Raw genomic sequence first — 20486 nt, forward strand, 5'->3', positions numbered from 1 at the left:
GCAGCCAACCCAAGAATTCTATTCTGGACATCACTGTGATGGATAACGATGAATAAACCATTGCCTAGGGATCGGTGATCAAATCTGATTACATTCAATATTGGCAAACAGAGGACAGTCCCAGCCAGTAATAAGTATACTTGGAGCTTCAACAGGACAAATTTCCCAGATCTGAGGAAAAATTGAGTGAAATTGATCAGGAGGGAAAACTTAGAGATAGGAGTGAAAATTGCGAGCTCTTTAAGACGGCATTATTAAATGGCCAAAAGCCATGATTCCATAATCAAGAAGGCGACTTTGGCTAAAAGCACAATCTGGTTCAGTAGCGGAGTAAAGGCAGCAATTAGAAACAAAAAAGCAACCTATAACTTAGACAAAAGGGGAAGTAGACAGCAATCAATATAAACTAGATGTTATAAAATGAAGGCCATTGATAAGGGAAGATAGACATCAGAAAGAGAAATCTATGGCTGGCAGGTCTAAGAACAGGGAGGATTTCTTAAAGTACATTGGAAACAAAAGAAACCCTAACAATGGTACAGGCCCATTACCAGCTGGAGATGGTAGAATTGTTGATGATACCAACAGAACAGAAATATTTATTGAACACTTCTGCCTATGTCTGGAAAGCAGCAGGATGATGTACTAGTATTGTGTGAGGATGATGAAGTATTTTCTAGTCCACTAGTAAGTGAGGATATTAAACAGCATCTTCTAGAGATAAACATTTTTAAATAAGCAGATTCTGATAACTTACACCTAAAAGGAGGAGATTTCTGGCCTGCTAATGTTAATTTTTAATAACCCTTAGAATCCTGGGGAAATTCCAGAAGACTGGAAGAGTGCTAATGTGCCAATATTTAAAAATGCAAGTAAGTTGACTCAGGTCAGGATGTCTGGCCAATTGTTACATCAATCCCAGTCAAAATAACAGAAAAGCTGATGTGCAACTCAACTGCTAAAGAATTGAAAGAAAGGAACATAATTACTGCCAGTCAATATGATTTTATGGAAAATTGCTCATGTCAAACAAATCTGATTTAATTCTTTGTGATCACAAGTTTGGTTGATGAAAGTAATTATATAGATGTAATAAGCCTAGACTATTGTAAGGCATTTGACTTTACTGCACAACATTCTGATTAAAAAATTAGCACTAGACAATATCAATAAAGCACACATTACATGGATTAAGAGTTGGCTAACTGACAAATCTTGAAGTAGCTGTCAATGGGGAATCATCAGATGGAGGTGTTTCTAATGGAGTTCTGCAGAAATCAGTACTAGACCTGATGCGGTTAAATATTTTCATCACTGATCTGGAAGTAACTTCAAAATCACTCAAAATTTACAGTGTGACGTTTCACTCCATATTCTTAATGACAATATGCTTATGATATGCTTATGATATGAATATGACATAACTGAGATGTACTTTAGGCAAGATGGGTCTTGTAAGATATCATTGGAAAGGTTATGATTTACTGAATGTGATTATCCAGTTTGTATGCCTGTATCATTTCTGTATCTGAAGTTAGGAATATTGACTATGTATCTGTATTTCAACTATGCCACTTTGGGTGATGCCCACAGCTATCACTTCAGGTTCAACAATGGAAAAGCCGGACAGGGCTAATGGGCGATTAGCAGAGACAATGGTCTGTAAAAGAGCTTAGTCTTCTTGTGAATGCTGGAGACAGCCTACGAGCAATGGCTGCCACAGCCACACAGAGACATGGGTCCAAGTCACCTGATATTAGATACCCACCCCCCTTTTGGAATGCCAGTGGTTTTCCACTAGAAGACAAAGGGTTCCCGCCTTACATAAGAGTTATATATGGCGGGGGAGTGACATCATCATGGTTCTCCTCTGCCTCCCCACCCAGAGAGACACTGAAAAAACACCTGGAAGCAAAAACTGAACTGAGGGGAGAACTGAACCCAAGCTGGAAGGGCGGCTAGCTTCTGAGTAGTAATACCTGAGGTCTCAAGAGGGAAATCAGTGCAGCTGCCTGTCAAAACTTTCTGCAATCTGCCTAACCAATTTCTTTAGTGAAACTAGCTTAGTTTGCATGTTTGGGTTCATTTGCTTAGTAATCTGCTTTGTTCTGTTCTCTCTTATATTTACTTAAAATCCATCTGTGGTACTTAATAAACTTATTTCTTGTTTATAATAAAACCCAGTTTATGCAATTTCTAACAGAGGGGCAAGAAGTGTGCACATCTCACTTCACATTGAGGAAGAGGGCAGATATTTATGAGCTTGCACTGTGCAGATTTTTCTATACAGCGCAAGACAGTATTATTTTGGGTTTATCTCCCAAAAGGGGTGAACATGTGAGTCCTATCACACAGAGCTGATGTCAGTCTGTGTCTGCAGTGGGGTGTGGCCCTACCTGTGTGTGTGTGTGCTCTGCAAGAGGCCAGAGGGCCTAATTCAGCGAAGCAGGGAGAAGGAGCTCAGGCTGATTGAGCAGGGGAGGCTCAGTGAAATCCCAGTATATCAGGTGGTCTCCAGAAGGGGGGTCCAACCCGTCACATACGGATGAACCCAAGATTGGCGGAGTGCTGAATAATGGCAGGGCGGCCATACAGAGCAATCCGGTTTGCTTGGCAAGCGGGACCCATTCAGAGAAACAAAATGTGTTTTAACACAGCTGAACGCAAAGGGATATATCTATGAACAAGGAATGCAGAGAATGCCTGCAGAACGGGGGGCCATATCCTGGGAAGCAATGGTTTTGAAAAGGATTTGAAGGTCACACTGAACAAGCAACCAAACATAAACTCCCAGGGCAATGTTGTGGCAAAAGGGGCTAATGCAATCCTTGGAGGTCTAAACAGGGGAGCAGTGAGCAGGAGCAGGGAGTGGATCTTACAATATTGGTGAGAGTGATACCGGAATCCAGTACATCCCATTCTGATCCACGTTTTAAACGGGATGTTGAAACATTGAAACGGCTGCACAAAAGAGCCGCAGAAATGATTAAGGAGGGCTGACGAAAATGCCTTACAGTGAGAGACTCAAAGAGCTCCATCTGTTTAGCGTCTCAAAAAGATTGAGAGGTGTCTTAATTGCAGTGTATACTTACCTTCCTGGGGAGAAAATACCAGATGTTACAGGGGTCTTTAATCTAGCGGCGGAAGACATAAGAAGAAGCTGAAATCAGGCAAATTCCAATTCGAAAATCAGGCACACATTTTTAACAGTGAGGTTGGTTAATCACTGGAGCAATCTCCCAAGGCAAGTAGGGGATTCTCCATCTCTTTAACTCTTCAGATCAACACCGGATGCCTTTCTGGAAGATCTGCTTTGATTAAATGCACTATAGGGCTCTATACTGGGGTAACTGGGTGAAATTCTTTTGCGTGTCATACAGGAGGTCAGACTTAATGATCTAACAGTCCCTTCTGGCCTTATCCATGAATATTGAACTATACTGAAGCTCTGAGCACTAGCTCCTAATGGTGACTTGTGGTGCAGTCTCAGAGATGCCCTTATAATGATGAATGCTCATATGTAAAATAAATCCTTATCAAATATAGAATTAGGCCTTTAAATGCTGAGTCACCAGACCATAGCCCATGGCACAATAGTCTTCTGAGGGTGGCACCAACATAGCTGAGACCAATGAGAATCAAATTACACACTGGAGCCCCCGAGGGTAAGGAGACATGATAAACAGCTGCATAGCCGAAATTGCTCACATCTTTTTATTATCAGCAAGGAAATATCATCTCAAACCAGAGGCTGGTGTTTCCTCAGCAACCTGGCAGTGACATTCAGATCCAGGGACTTTAATGTCAGAACGACTGGTACACACAATGTAATCCCTGTTGTTCTACGGTGGCTTAATCCACCAATGGCCTGAGCTCATACTGCTCATATGACATGGCGTCTCTCAACAAAGCGTTGGGGCGACACACCTGTGGAAACAGGCTGTGGCCGGCAGTACACCTGGGGTCATGTTGCCAAAACATTTATATGGTAAAGATGGCAACTGAACGATAGAGCTGGCATCTTCAAAAACTGGTGACTCTGAAATGGTGTTTGCAAATCTTTTAAAAAGGAATCACAAGTGGTCACAAAGGACCCTGCATGCTCTGCTGGGAGCACTCCAGGTTTATTATAAAATAAAAAACCAGGTTTGTTCCAACAGTAGCCTTTTATTTGATTTAAAGTGAGATCAGTGATGCTGTATTACACCACCGTGGGTTCGGCTCTGGTGGCCACCATTTCAAGCTCAACAGTGTGAAAGTCACTGGCTTCAGATTTAGAGCCCCTAGGAACTCATGAAGACCAAGGATAGTGACCACTTGTACAGTCACAAATACAAGGTCTAGTCTTTTTTACACGTTTTATTAAAGTTACAGTTAAGGTTATGATTACCCACGCCCACAGAAACCCTATAAAGACCTGTGCACACGTTACAAATACAGTCATACTCACATCCTTAATGATATTCTTAAGGTTTGATGGCTGCCTTGCCAATCGATCAGCAGCAGAGGGATGGTTCCTGCTGGAGTCTTCCCATAGGAAACTCATTGTACCCAGTCCAGGAGCCCTCTTTTCTCTTGTGATTCTGACTATACCTAACACTCTGCACATGTGCATGAAGGTGTCAATGCTCTTTTTCCTTATCTGTATTATGCCCCCCCCCCCTGAATATTGGAGGCCCACATTTTTCATAGGTTGCTTGTACTTCCTTTTATTCTCATTAGCGTCTACGCACAACATGTACCCTGCAAGACAAAAAGCCTAACTGGCTTCAAGACTGAGCTTAATAAATTTATGGTGGGGATGGTGTGATGAGACTGCCGACAATGGCATGTGGCCCATCGGTGACTGCTAGCAGCAAATATCCCCACCTGCTGATGATAGGTCACTAGATGGGGAGGACTCTGAGTTACTACAGAGAATTCTTTCCCAGGTATGTGCCTGGCGGGTCTTGCCCACATGCTCAAGGTCTAAGTCATCACCATATTTGGGGTCAGGAAGGAGTTTTCTCCTGGTTCAGATTGGCAGAGACCCTGTGAAGGTTTTGACTGAAGTTCTGTGGCCTGCAATGTGCAGGAGGTCAGACTAGATGATCACGGCAGTCCCTTCTAACCTTAAAGTGTGTGAGTCAGGCCACGTGTTAGAAAATTGTTACAATAGGGTATCTCTCGTGATATTGAACCGTATATTGCGGTCACTTTTTCATAACTTCATCCATTGGCTCATCTTTCTTGTGATTTTGTGATGCAGGGTCAGTCTTTGGTCACTTATGTCAAGCATTTCTTAAGCCTATGGCCTAGTATGGCTAAGCTGACATCTTACAGGCCTCAGCCTGTAGGCCTTGCATTTCAGCCCTGCTTTACTTAGATACCTAATGCGTACTTATCCCTTCTAACTACTTATCAATCTTACACTTCTATGATCCTACAACTTACATCTCTTTAGCATACAATGATTATATATGACATAGCACATGAGTTAATAACATCACACAACATATAATAAATGAATGATAAAATGAACCAATTGGCTATACAACAACCAAATCCAATACAAAGGGAGTCCTTCCTATTTTGGTGCTCACAGCACAGTTTGTTAGTTTAGGTTTCTTGCACTAACTGGATATCTGTCCTGTATTAGGACTGTGTACTAAGTGGGAGAAGTTAACTGACAGTTGAAATTTCAGTCAGGTCTTTGTTTGTAAAAGGCAATCTTCCTTTTAATGAACACAGAATGGGTAAATGTCAGATTGGGAGTCTAACAGTGGATGTTCACAGGCAAGCCGCATTCTATCAACTTCTGCAGCAGTAGAAAAAAACATATAGTCCCCCAATGTAAAACTACCTTGGCATGAGGCTTCTGGATACGTGGTGCATCTACTGCAGTCTTAACTGGTCAGTAAGTACTGTCCTAGTAACTGCTCCTCTCCTGTGAAATCAAAATTGATTTGGGGAGTTCCATACGCATATGACTGAGGACAAGGGGGTTTGCTTCCTTTCCTGACAATGGCAGTTTTATGGAGACTACATAGTTTCTTATTCATGTTTGAGCATGTCAGCTTGATTGTGCATGCTTGTTCAGAAGTAACAATGGACATTTAAAACCGTATAGACTCCAGTCATATGAACTTTTGCTATCTCGCAGTTTCACATAAAAATATCTTCCAGGTGGTAATAACGAAAGGTGCATCACTCACCTGAGCACATGCAGTTGCCAAGGAGATATCATGACACCATTTTATTTCACCCTTTCCTGCTGTTTGATGGAATCAAACAATGATTCCCTCACTCTGGTTCTGAACATTAGCTTATAGCAAGGCCCTGCGTTGCTCCTTACGCCCAAACATTGATGATAAATGGAACCATCAGAATGTCCTTACTGAGAGTCACATTGCACTCAAGGAATTTGTACAAAATATTTGCACTACCCACTTACAATAGTTTGGTATATGTAACTTGGAGACACAGAAATCTGCTTGTTCTGTTTCCGGCAGAGTTCATTGTAACTTACCCCTTTCATCAAAGCCATTTTCCAGAGTGCAGTGATTTAAAAAAAAAAAATCACTTCTCTCATTGACAATTTTCTCTGATTCTGGAGCTGATGTGACTCTTCATTCACTTGTTCTCCATGTTTAATAGATAGTCTCTGATTTTGGGGATAGAGCGTTTCAGAAGTGTCATCCTCAAAAGCCCCACAAGTCCATTGCTCGAATTTCTGAAATGTCCCACACTGGATCACTTCTCTTTGAGTGGTCAAACAGAAGGCTTTGCTCTCTGTGTAGCGTAAAAACTAGACCTGGTGCAGAGTTAACATTGTAATCGTATTGCCCACGCCTTTCTTCTACAGACCTGCCACACTTTCTTTTGGAGAACATGGACAATTAGTTTGCTTTATTGGCAGCCTCCTTGTCTCCAATTGCCATTTGGGGGCCTGCCAGGATCAGAAGTTGCATAGCATGCATTTTGGAGCTATCAACATCTCGCTGTAAATGTAGAGGATTGTGAACAGAGAAAAACATCACCCAAGATTTTGCAAATTCTTATAAGAGAAGTCTGATTAATTCAGTAACAGTTACCTGTTCCCGCACCTTTCACAAGGAGGGGGAAACTGAAAGTCACTGCTTGATTTGATGCTCTCAACTGATGAAAAAAAACCCAGACGTTGTAGCTCTGCTGCTGACTTTCTTGGGGTTAAAAATTGCTCTCAAGTGTTTAATTTCTTTGTCCAAAATAAGCCTGATGAAATTTGTAAAGGATGTAGCACTGCATATATCACTTTTTAAAAGGACCACTGTGTACACTGGCATTTCTTTCCAAGCCATCTATCCCTCTGTGACCTTGTTCATGCTTCCTAGAGTATTGTCAGTTGCTACTGTAGCCTTTTTAACGTTAAATTCAGCTGTATGGTTTGGGACTCTGTCCTTAGAATAGTCTTCACAGATGTGTCTGAAGGGTTTGACGTCACAATACATGGAATTCTCCATATTTGTTCGATATGCATCCGAAGAAGTGGGCTGTAGTCCACGAAAGCTTATGCTCTAATAAATTTGTTAGTCTCTAAGGTGCCACAAGTACTCCTGTTCTTTTTGCGGATACAGACTAACACGACTGCTACTCTGAAACCTGTCATATTTGCTCTGAAATTCTTCCACTGATTCTGAATTGATTAGCTGTGACACGAAGGTCTTTCAAAACCGTTAGGTCAACATTCCCCTAACTCTCCACGCCTCTCACCTAAGTGGCCCCAGCAGTCATAAGAAACTTGTGCAGTACTCCCGGGATCCAAGAGAAACTTGCTTGTTTCACTGCTTGAGGAAATGGGTACATTTCTCATTCTGTCTTCTGTGCAGCTTTTCTAGTGTTTCAGACACAAATTCCTGGTGGTGCCACATGAACTCCTTTGTGTGAAGATAAACAGCCATTGGAAATATTGGGTCATCTTTCAAAGGGACGTTTCTCATCACGAAGGGAGGCAAATCCAAGTAGTACCATGTGACATGAGCTGTAAAAAAGTGCAACACTATTTTGTGATGTCCAAACAAAACTGAGATTGGGCAGCATGTGAGCTTAGTTATGTACGAGTCAGGATGCACTGACTATTCCAAGAGGCTAAAGATTTCATTATTGCAAGGGTGCCCTTCTTCTTGGGACATACTTTGCCCCCGTTTGAGGATCCATGGACAATCAACAGAGTGTGCCTACAGGAACCAGCCAGAGCCTGTGCACTTTGCTAATGTTCATAAGCTTCTTTGGATCTTTAAGTGATACCACAGCATCTTCCATTTCCATAATAGAAACAAAAGGCTGCTTTGAAGATTCAGGTTACCATGTCTTGAAGAGAGGCACAAACTTCCATCACCTAAATAATGGCGTACATGAATCTTGTTGAATCAGGAGATTCCCTTAGTCAATACACATGTTTTCTGTAACTGGACAGCGAGATGTCTTTCACCCTTCCCCTCCCATTTACCTTTTTCAGACAATTGTACCTGTCCCACAGCACCTGAGGTGGATGAACTGTGGGTTTTAGATTCAAATACCATGAGAAGGAAGAGCAGAAAAAACTCAAGGGTATAAAAAAGCTATTTTTTTTATGTAAGGTCCCATAAGAACTGAAATCTCTTTGATTACGGAGAGTCCCATAACAACTTCATAATATAGCTCCCGAGAAGTACAACCCTCTCAAGTAAAGCAAAGGGGGGAGGAATAGCTCAGTGGTTTGAGCATTGGCCTGCTAAACCCAGGGTTGTGAGTTCAATCTTTGAGGGGGCCACTTAGGGATCTGGGCAAAAATCTGTCTGGGGATTGGTCCTGCTTTGAGCAGAGGGTTGGACTAGATGACCTCCTGAGGTCCCTTCCAACCCTGATATTCTTTTTCCCCCCCCCAAAAAAAAATTCACCTGGGCTGAGTATCTAGGCTAACAGAATCTTTCAAGGCTGCCATCATCTGCAAAAGCCAAGTTTCCCTGATTGGATTAAGCCCTTGTCAACAGAGAACAATATTCTTTTTTCACCATAACTATACCCATATAACTTTACTGAAGAGTATGTTCACAGCACTTTGTTTATGCCATCTTATGCTGCTTTCTTGTGAATCATTGCACCTGCAATATGAGTCAGCAATGCAATGCTGTGGCAAACAAAGCAAATGTAATGTTAGGTCGCATTAACAGAGGCATAGCATGCAAGTCACAGGAGGTGATAGTTCCGCTCTACTCGGTGCTGGTTAGTACTGTCTCCTATTTTGGTCACCAATGTCTAGAAAGAATGTAGGGAAACTGGAAAGGATCCAGAGGCGAGCAACAAATGATCAAAGAGATGGAATGCAGCCAGATGAGCAAAGGCTGAAGGAACTGGGTATGTTTAGTTTGGAAAAGAGGCGATTAAAGGTGGACATGATAGTGGTCTTCAAGTACTTGAAAAGCTGCCATAAAAAAGATGGAGAAAAGTTGTTTTCTCTTGCCACAGAGGACAGGACAAGAGGCAGTGGGTTCAAACTACAGCATAGCAGATTTAGATGAAATCTCAGGAAAAACTTCGGAACTGCAAGAACAGGACAATGGAACAGACACCTAGGGAGGTGGTGGAAGCTCCTTTGTGGAAGGTTTTCAAAAGGAGGCTGGATAGCATCTGTCTTGGATGGTTTAGACACAACAAATCCTGCATCTTGCCAGGGGGTGAGACCCTTCTAACCTTATGGTTCTATGACACTATGAAATTTGAGCAAACATCCTCTCAGCAGTCTTACTGACCAAACTTCTTAGGCCAGGGCCCCTTCTTCAATTTAACAGCTGCTTCCTTTGTCCCTTCTTGTGCAGCGACTTGATTGTCAGAAAGAGAGGGAGGAGGGGTGCCTCTGGGTGTTTGTCCCTCTGTTTTACACTGTCAGTCCCCTTCTTGGAAAACCTTTCCAGCTGAGATTAGAAAAAAAGTATTTGGAGAAGGATGTCCCAGAAAAAATATTGAATTATTTTTTAAGAAATCTGGGGCTTGAACCACCCTGACAAATTTAAAGCGTGTTTGAACAGGTCCAATGAGACTTTTATCTTCCATTATAGCAGGTGCATCAATGTGTAATAGACAGAACTCCTTATACAAAGCATCTCCATCCACACTCAGCTTCATCATCTCATCAAATGAAGGTGTCTTGTTAAGGCTCAGGCCAGAAAAACGAATTAGAGGAAGAATTCTCAAAAGAAAACCATTTCTCCAGATAGGCCACTCTTCTAAACAGCCTCGCCTTCAATTTTGAACTTTTGTTGAGCTTCCCTGGGCAGGTGCGTTAAAGCGCTGTTCACATGCTAACCAAAGAACTCAACATTTTTCCTGTCAATCAGCTGACTTCTGACGTAACGCCATAAAGTTCTGTGGCATTCGTAGCATCCGTTTCAAGAATACAGACGGGCTTCTGAGAGATGGCCGTGACCAAACGTACAAAATACACGTAGCTCTTGGGGGAATGTCAACATGTCACTTAACTTGTGCTTCTGATCTCTGATGAATCTCCAAACTGGATTGTAGCAGTCTGATTCTCAAGACTGCAACAAATACAATGTGATGGCCTCCCAGTTCAGCAGAAGCCTTTCAATTGCATGAAAGAGGCTTAACCAGCAGGTGGGGGACATGCAGAAGCACTCTGGAATATTTTGATGCGCAAAATCCAAACAGGACTTGAGGCACCTGACTTTTTTGCACTGCATGAAAACCCATTAAGAACTTTTAAAACCAAACCTTCCACATCAAAGCTGAGTGCTTTCATGAAAATTTGTGCTGTGTTGTGCAGGTCATTGCCGTTACAATTAGCCTGTATTATCTGTGTTTGTATTGCTTTCAATTTAACAAAAACAGAGCAGTTCTTTCCATAATTCACTGATACATTCTCTGGTCCATATGCAATTACTTCTTTCGGGACCAAACCAAAGTTATTCACAGCATCAATTATACATTTTGTAATAGATTCAGATGATTCATCTGGCTCCTCCGAAAAATCCAAAAGGACATTGTTCACGCCACTTTCAACATAAAGAGAAAAACAAGCAGCCAAACGGGAAAAAAAAAAAGTTTCCTTATTTTGAAGCATGTGTAGCAACAGCAAATGAAGAATGTCTTGCCTTCAGTTTTTCAACAGCATTTTCCACAGAGAATGGCCCTACTGCATTTTCCACCAGACTTTCTATTTTTGTTCTTGCCAGCTTTATCTTGCCTGCCAAAGAGGAATCTGAATGTAGCACACTGATAGTTTGCTGCCACAGTGAGGGATGTTTTTATAGTGGGGGTACTGAAAGCGGAAACCATGAATTTCGTTATTACCACTTCAAGACAGGGGGTGCTGCCGCACTCCCAGCACCCCAGGTCCAGCACCCCTGGCCACAGTTCAGTGACAAACAACAGTAACGATGCTTCACCCCATGACAGGTATAGACCAATTCAGTTGCAGTGACAGTGTCCTCCGTCTTCGAGTTTTTCAGTGATTACAAATGTGTAATACAGATGTTCTGTTTTGCATTCTGACCAGTTGTCTGGTGCATTTCCCCAGTAAAATGGTGTTGAACAGCATTAACACCAGCATGTTTTACTGTAAATATGCAATAACAAATTCTGCCACAGGCATTAGTTTTGTCCCATTTAGCCGGCCAGTCTTTAAACTCTGCAGCCATTAACCCATTTTCTTCAAGTGTGTAGTATCTGAAGTGTGTCTTCTCAGGAGGTGTGGGACCTCTGGTACAGGTATTACCCATTATCCTCACCACTCTCTGTTGGTTATTTAAGTTGAAATTTGTTCTGTAATTTAACTGTAGCACTCTTTCTCCTACCAATTCTTCACTCTAGAACTGACACTTGCAAACATGGGGACATGAACAAAGTAACTGCATGATCCCTGTTCTTTCTCCTCCTTCTGCCTCTTTTATACCTCAGGGCCTGTCAAATCTACCTTCTGGATGCTTCAGTGGTGCCTGTGAAGTGCTTAGCATACTTAGGAGCTCTAGAACAGTGGTTCTCAAACTGGGGGTTGGGACCCCTCGGGGGTCGCGAGGTCATTCCATGGGGGTCGCGAGTGGTCAACCTCCACCCCAAACCCTGCTTGCCTCCAGCATTTATAATAGTGTTAAATATATTTAAAAGGGTGTTTAATTTATTGGGGGGGGTCGCACGCTGAGGCTTGCGATGTGAAAGGGGTCATCAGTAAAAAAGTTTGAGACCCACTGCTCTAGAACAGTGGTTCTTGTTCCGCCGCTTCTGCAGGGAAAGCCCCTGGTAGGCCGGGCTGGTTTGTTTACCTGCCGCGCCGCAGGTTCGGCCGATCGCGGCTCCCAGTGGCTGCGGTTCACTGCTCCAGGCCAATGGGAGCTGCTGGAAGTGACGCAGGCCGAGGGATGTGCTTGCCGCCGCTTCCAGCAGCTCCCATTACCTGCCGCGATTGGCCGAACCTGCGGACGCAGCGGGTAAATTCGCCCGGCTCACCAGGGGCTTTCCCTACACAAGTGGCGGAACAAGTTTGGGAACCACTGCTCTAGAAAGTATTCAGTTAAAATAAGAATTATTCCTATATTATACTATAATAAGAATTCTTCCTCCTTGCCTTTAGATAGTAAGTTTTCCATAGAAATATGCCCCCCATGTAGCCCCAAGTCTGAGGTAATACCCAGGAACTCCCCAAGAGAAAGAGAGGGATTCTTAAAGGAATGTGTTTCTCATCATAAAAGCTTTCTGGAGAGAAATACCTAAATAACAGAACACCAGGGAGTGACAGACCCTCGGTTACAAATTCTCCCACCTACTGAACAACAAATAAATACATAAAACAAATTAAAAAAGGTATTCTCCATTGGGGAGTAACAGATGTTCAGTGCAGGACAGGGGGAGGCGGGTAGCAAAGGCTGGTTTCCAATGCTGTGTTTTCAAACGCTTTTTATCCTCATGCCAAAGATTACAGAGCTCCTGGAAAGGATACGTCTCTTGGGCCAAATTGCCAGTAAGAGTCATTAAAAAGACACTGGGTTCTGTGTTTGTGCTTGACAGAATATAGCTCTGTGTTCACACCCTACACACGATTGTAATGTTTGTACAAGGTACACCTTGTGAGGGGTCATTTGAAATCTCAGAACTGGCTGATCAGTAATACCATGGCAAAAGGCACATAACAACACAATAGGTAAAGTTATGAGCATAAGCTGAAATCATGACTGAAGTATGTTTCCCAGATAAGTCTGGGGAGTGGCTAAACCGTTCCTCGGAGACAAAGGGCAACGTGACACCTCAGCCAGGTGTCAACAAGGCTGATGGACCAATACCTGCTCAATGGTCACTCTTTGGCAAGGATCATAGAATCATAGAATATCAGGGTTGGAAGGGACCTCAGGAGGTCATCTAGTCCAACCCCCTGCTCAAAGCAGGACCAATCCCCAACTAAATCATCCCAGCCAGGGCTTTGTCAAGCCGGACCTTAAAAACCTCTAAGGAAGGAGATTCCACCACCTCCCTAGGTAACGCATTCCAGTGCTTCACCACCCTCCTAGTGAAAAAGGTTTTCCTAATAGCCAACCTAAACCTCCCCCACTGCAACTTGAGACCATTACTCCTTGTTCTGTCATCTGCTATCACTGAGAACAGTCTAGATCCATCCTCTTTGGAACCCCCTTTCAGGTAGTTGAAAGCAGCTATCAAATCTCCCCTCATTCTTCTCTTCTGCAGACTAAGCAATCCCAGTTCCCTCAGCCTCTCCTCATAAGTCATGTGCTCCAGCCCCCTAATCATTTTTGTTGCCCTCCGCTGGACTCTTTCCAATTTTTCCACATCCTTCTTGTACTGTGGGGCCCAAAACTGGACACAGTACTCCAGATGAGGCCTCACCCCTCGATGGGGATGGGGGTGGGGGACCAAAATTACATCTTTGCAAAGAAACAGACATGCTTCTCAAAGAGAGGACAGGACTATAAAAAGAAGGGGCAGACACCCCAAGACACCCACCTCTCTCTCCCTGTCACTGGCATCACACCTAGGAAGACAAAGGAAAGCAGATGCTGGAGTCGGGGTGAGGGCTCCTGACCTGAAGAGTTTGTTCAGTGACCTTGCTGGAAATAGGTGGTGAGGAATTTTGCTTGAATCTAATACCGTTTGTTAAGTTGTTAAGTTAGACACTAGTAAGAGTTTTATCTTTCGTTTTCTTTTAACCATTTTTTATTTTATGCCTCCTGGCTTGTACTCACTTAAAATCTCTCTTTGTCATTAATAACCTTGTTTTACTGTTTTATCAATTCCAGTGTGTTTAAGCTGGAGTGTCTGGGTAACGCTATTTAAAATAATAACCTGGCATATTATTCCCTTAAAGGAATAAGGGACTCAATATATGCGTACTGTCCGGGAGAGCGCTGGGCATTACAGGACATATGTTTCTAGAGGAAAATCTGGGACTGGGTGTGTGTTGGTGTCACCCTGTGGTGATCTTTAAGGCTGGTAGGAGCCAAGGTGTCACAGTGCTTACACCTTTTTGCAGCATTTCTCTCACCTTTTCAAACGGCAGAAAACTAGGAGTCGGGCAGGACCATGTGCAGTGAAGAAGAAACAGGAGAGCAGCATAAAGGTGAACTAGATCCGTTAGAACTAGAGAACATTGCAAGCAGCAGCCAGAAAGGCAAAATTAGGTACAGACAACACAGGCGTGTGCCTGGAGGTCTGGCTACTGGAGTTAAGTGATGACATCAGAATGGCAGTTATTTTTAATTTTGTCCCCGTAGGCTTCACAGCTACAATGCACCGGAATTCTCTTCCTGAGCCATGATGTATATTGCTCAGTATATGATGAGCCACATGGCCATGGGGCACCATGGGAGAAGTAGTCTGGCTTAGGAGCCCAGCACGTAGAGAACTGGGCCACCATGCATCCAAACTAGGGTTGTCGGTTTTGGTTGGACATATTCCTGGAGGTCTCCTCACATGACATAATCTTTAATTCCTGGAGACTTTAGGACAATCCTGGATGATTGGCAACCCTAGTCCAAACTACAATTCCAAAGAAAGATGATGGTAGCATCTCCAAATTGTCATCTGAATATCTGTTTTCAGGCATTAGGTTTTTGGACAAGTCATCAACATTTTCTGTGGAAAGCAAACATTTTTCATGAAATTTTTTTTGTCAAAATCCCATTTTTTTTTGTCAAAAAAATTGTTTCCACAGGTAATGTTTGACCAGCCCTGGTTGTTCAAAATAAAATGGTGCTTTTCCAATCGCAACCCCACCCCTTTCCCCAGCAAAAGACTCCAACGTTGGGATCTTCAGAATGGTCTGCCACTTAAAAGGACTTGTAACCGGGGGGGGCGACCCAAGAAGTGTTTTGTCATTCATGGGGGTTGAAACCCCAGTTCCTTATTCCAGGATAATTTGCAAAATACAACTGTGTGTGTTTGGTGGGGAAAGGGGGAGAGGGACATGGGCCACTATTTTATGCAAAAAAAGCTTCAGGTCAGGAAATGACACATCTCAGCTATTTCAGAATAGGGGAGAGGCCGCAGGGATGTGTCAAGAAGAATTTTGACCCAAGATGAATTTTGTTCTTAAATAATGAATTCGTAATAAAATTGTAACAAATTAACCATGCTTCTTGTGAAATTTCTAAAAAATATCTTAAACTAATGACTTCTTTCAAATGTTTGGTCTGTGAATAAGGAACTGGGACAAGGAAAATGACTTCAGCCTTATGTGTTAGTTCCTTTTAAAATGCAGTTAGCCCTTCATTGCTCTTGATTTGTGATGTTCTAGAGCAGTGGTTCTCAAACTTTTGTACTGGTGGCCCCTTTCACATGGCAAGTCTCTGTGTGCGACCCCCCCCCCCCCAAATTAAAAACATTTTAATATATTTAACACCATTATAAATGCTGGAGGCAAAGCGGGATTTGGGGTGGAGGCTGACAGCTCACGACCCCCCCCAGGTAATAACCTCATGACCCCAGCCCCCAGTTTGAGAACCCCTGTTCTAGAGGTCATAGGGGTGCCACATTGTTATTCACTCCTCCACTAGGTGGAGGCACTGTGCACTGAGAATCCAGTTTCACTCTTTGACCAGTAATCTAGGGCCTGACACAGGCCATCAGCCCGGGAGCAGGAAGAATGGCCCTGGTGTGACAGCCACAGGGGAGGGAGGAGAAAATAGACTGTACCATGCTGGGGGATCAGAGTGCTCCAGGAGGATGTGTCAGCATTCCTGCAGCCAATGGCCAGTTGTGATGGAACGCAGAGTCTGCCCCACCAGCCCAGAGGACATTGACCGTGATGTTTGTGCGTCCTGCTGCCGGCATTGTCTCCAGCCCCAAATTATTGTTGCGGCTCTTCTCTGCATCCTTTCCAAAATGCACACACCAGACCTGTACCCGGTATTCCAGCATCAGCCTCACCAATGCCATACACAGAGGTAAAAATCACCTTCCTACTCACCACTCTCCGTCCTGCATCACATCTAAGGAGGCAGATCAGCCCTTTTTGCCACAACCCCTCTACAACCTAAACCTTCTCCGAGTCGCTGCTTTCCAGGGCAATGCCCCATTCCGTACAGATGTCCTGTATCCCTTATTGCTAGATCTATAACTTTGCATTTGGCTGTCTGACTGCCCTGTCCTCATCATTTATCACTCTCCTACTCTGTGTCATCTGCAAATTTTATCAGCAGTGATTTTATTTACTCTGAGATCACAGATGAAATACTGAAGTGTTGGGCCCCCCCTGAGGACTACTTGTTGAGATCAGTCAGCTGGCCAGTTCTTAATCCATAGAGCATGTGCTTTGATATGATATAGCACTAATTTTAATCAGAATCTCCTACACTACAAACTCATCCTACTGTAATCTGTGGTAATCTAGTTACCTGTATCAACCAAACTCAATCTCATGGAAGAATGAAATCAGGTTTGTCTGACAAGTCCTATTTTCCATAAAATTATGTTGACTGGCATTAAGAGTATTTCTATCCTTTAGTTATCAATTGACTCTATATCAGCTTTTCCATTATTTCACCCAGGTTTGCTATCAGGTTAATAGGCCTATAGTTACCCAGATAGCAGGACATGGTTGTTCAGGGACTTCGCTCTAAGAGACCCACAGGGTCAGATTTTCAAATGTATTTAGACTCTAGTGGGATTTTCAGAAAAATCTGGCTCAGTGGGTCTCCGGACACTCAGTTGAATTCCTGACTCACCTTTCTGGGTCCAGTGGCAGCTCAACTCAGCACTGTGAGCTAACAGAAGGTATAACCTGGCTGTTGCTAATCTGGTCCAACTGCAGGAACCCACTTGAGGCTCGACTTGGAAGAAGTCGCCCTGCTGCGAGGAAATGCCCAAGGAAAACCAGTTTGCTAAGCTACATTTTCTTCCTTCTAGCTTCCTAGGATCAGCAATTTATTTTCTGTGCTAGAAAAAGACCCAACAGCAAGGGACCCCCACTAGAGACGGGCGGGCAGGCGGTTTGGTTTTAGGAAGGTGTGCAAGACTAGGAAGCATCAGGTATTATGGTGATGGAAGCTATGTCATAGCCAGAGATAGGCAAAAGGCATGCATAAGTAAGCTTTACTGAATAATTTGGAATAACAAAATACATTTGAGGAAAGTGTAACTCAGACCAGAGGCTGCCTGATCTAATGAACACAGCACTAGACTGGAGCACAGGAGACGTGAGTTCTAACCCCAGCTCTGCCACTAACTGTCTGGGTGACATCCCTTCTTTGTGCCACTATTTCCCCAACTACCTTTTATCTGCCTTGTCTATTTCAACTGTAAACTTTTCAGGGCAGGAACAGTCTCCTACTTAAAAGGTACAAGCACGTCCTTTCCTATCCCCTTCCTCATTCTTGCCATCGTCTATGCTTTTCCCAATCCCCACATACACCTCACCCACCCCCACTCCATACATGACTAACACTTTTGTAAAAGACGACATTGGTGAGAGGATGGGAGTAAAAAGATCCCATGAGCCTTCTAGGTTAACTGATTTTATTAAAAAATAAAGCAATAGAACAGTGCCTGAAATCACAGACTTGTTATTCCATTTTATTTCAACAAAAAATAAATCGATTAACTGGATTCAAGTTAACAGCTTCCTAGATGGAGTTTAGGGATCCAAACAACTTCATTTTTCACAAAGACAGGTTCAGTAAGATTGACAGCCATAGCACTGTGGTATTTTAGAGGTAGCTCCAGAACAAAGAAATCTGTTTGCACTTAATTTCTTACAAAAATTGAATATGATGCAATTTCTGGACACAAGACAAGGGCTGTACCAGCACAAACAGAGATATATGCCGCCACATGGGAGCATTACATGACTTGAAGTCAATCAATAGGACAATAACCATTTTCCATACTTCCAGCTAGGCCATTGCTCTCACAAAGTCAAATATGCTTAAATGAAATTTTTCGATCCATTCGGTATGTGAAGTCTGCCTTTTGCACCTTGTTTATTAACAGAGAAAAGCAGCCACAATCCTTTTTGTGTTTCCATGTATCCAGTCTTTGCAGCTCTTCTGTATTCATATACTATCCAATTTCTTTAAGATGTATGGAGCTGGAAAAGAACATACAACCAAGATATAGATTTTTAGTTCAATTAAACAGGATTAGAAGTTGTTTTAGGCATACAACTTGCTCTGCCTATACCTTAATGCAGGGGTCGGCAACCTTCCAGAAGTGGTGTGCCGAGTCTTCATTTATTCACTCGAATTTAAGGTTTCACGTGCCAGTCAAAAATTTTAACGTTTCTATAAGTCTATAATATATAACTAAACTATTGTATGTAAAGTAAATAAGGTTTTTAAAGTGTTTAAGAAGCTTCATTTAAAATTAAATTAAAATGCAGAGACCCCCGGACCAGTGGCCAGGACCTGGGCAGTGTGAGTGCCACTGAAAATCAGCTCGCGTGCCGCCGGCACCCGTGCCATAGGTTGCCCACCCCTGCCTTAATGGCTTGAGAACCTACAGAAGTACAAGTTCAGTGTCCCAGACACTGCTTCTAACTTCAAAGTCAACATTTCACTCAGCTGGTTAAAATGTGGAGACAGAACTAGGGTTAGAGAACACGGAATTTAAGAGGCTACAAGGAGATCTGAAAGCCAAAGAGATGCACCAGGAGAAAGTCAACCCCTGGCAAGTGTATTGCGAGAGCTGTGGGGTAAAGCTCCAGGAGAAGGACCCTTAGAAAACGAACATGAGCAGACCCACGTCTGTGGCTCCAACCCCCTTAGCAGAGCGCAGTCTCGGGGAGATGGACCGAATTCCTTCCTTTGTTCCGGCTTGGAAACTTTCCACCTGATCTGCAACTGCGCCGAGCCGGGGGACTTGCCCCACGCCTCGTTCTCGCGACAGACTCGCGTGTCCTTCGCTGGGGTCCGGCCCGCACAAGGCAGCGTGTAGTTGTTGCGGGGGGGGGGTTGCACAGCCGCTTGCACGCTATAGGGTGCAGCTGGACGCGGGGGTGTCTGGGCTGCGATCAGCGGGGGCCCCGGCTAGCAGCCGCCCCGCCCGAGCTAGCCCCAGCCCCAGCCCCGCCCCGGCGATTCGCTGCTCCTGCCGGCTCCGCGCTGCGCCCCACGGGCGGGCACAGCACGTGCTGAGCGGGACCCGGGGTGCGGGGGGGGGCAGCGCGCGCCCACGTGAGGCGGGCGGCTCGTGGCGAGGCCCTGGGGGAGGGGGAGGGCCAGCGCGCGCCCCGCCCGTCACTCACTGATCCGCAGCAGCGCCACGTAGAGGAGGAAGGTGCGGACCGAGCTGAAAACATCCTGCCGCATCTTCCGCTTCAGCTCCTCCGGGTCCATCTTGGGCCCCGGCCCCAGCCCCTCGATCCGGAACATGGCGGCGGCCAGACTGCTCGGGCTCCGCGGCCGGGACTGCGGCTCGGCGGCGGGCGCTGCTGCCCCGCTCCGCCTTCTGGCCCCGCCCGCGCTACGGCTCCTCAGCAGGGACACGCGCGGTCACAACCGCCTCCCCGCCACTCTGCGCAGGCGCACAGGGGAGCACGACAGAAAGGGAGCGAGTCACGTGACTACGGAGCGGCGTGGCGGCCCCACCTCTTCCGCAGGCGTTGCTCCCCTTAGTCATCGCCAGAGCATGCGCGTTAGCCGCACTGAAGCCGGCTGCCCTCATCTGTGGGTGGGGCAGGAGAATCCCCCGCCCCCCTGAGCCATGGTACATGGTTCCCTCCATGACAGGCCTTATTTCCAGCCTGAATTGGTTGCAGGAGTTGGTTTACCCTCAGCTAAAGTAAACCACCCTTAGCCCAAGTGAGGGCTCACCCAGGAGCTAGCACGGATTATTTAACTACATTGGTTTAAGAAACAATTTATGTTCAGCTGGTGCAGCTGTCTCGTGTAGACGGGACCTACCTCAGGGTTTCCCAGTCTGCTGAGAGCTAGTTTCGTCTCAGGCATATGGGGCAGAGGAAAGGAACTGAGGGATGGTTCAGGAGAAGCTGCATAATCCCAGATTCACACACGTCCACGTCCCATTGCAGA

At 44.5% G+C, this 20486-nt stretch overlaps 1 protein-coding gene across 1 annotated transcript; it reads right to left on the reverse strand.

Moving 5' to 3' along the window:
• Window positions 1-17956: 17956 nt before the first annotated feature.
• Window positions 17957-19942, reverse strand: TOMM5 (translocase of outer mitochondrial membrane 5). The gene is made up of 2 exons (XM_034774853.1): window positions 19700-19942; window positions 17957-18544 (listed from the first exon to the last, which is right to left on the reverse strand). Exons 1-2 carry the CDS (start codon window positions 19824-19826, stop codon window positions 18510-18512), a joined length of 162 nt encoding a protein of 53 aa, XP_034630744.1. The 5' UTR covers window positions 19827-19942; the 3' UTR covers window positions 17957-18509.
• Window positions 19943-20486: the final 544 nt, after the last annotated feature.

The sequence above is a fragment of the Trachemys scripta genome, chromosome 6, assembly GCF_013100865.1.
Source record: "Trachemys scripta elegans isolate TJP31775 chromosome 6, CAS_Tse_1.0, whole genome shotgun sequence".
Classification (NCBI taxonomy): domain Eukaryota; kingdom Metazoa; phylum Chordata; order Testudines; family Emydidae; genus Trachemys; species Trachemys scripta.

Excerpts from the sequence above, each read along its gene's own strand:
- TOMM5 (XM_034774853.1), bottom strand. The coding sequence starts at position 19,826 with ATGTTCCGGATCGAGGGGCTGGGGCCGGGGCCCAAGATGGACCCGGAG. Across the intron at positions 18,545-19,699 it reads CGTGGCGCTGCTGCGGATCA|CTCCATACATCTTAAAGAAA; the intron begins GTGAGTGACGGG and ends GTTCTTTTCCAG.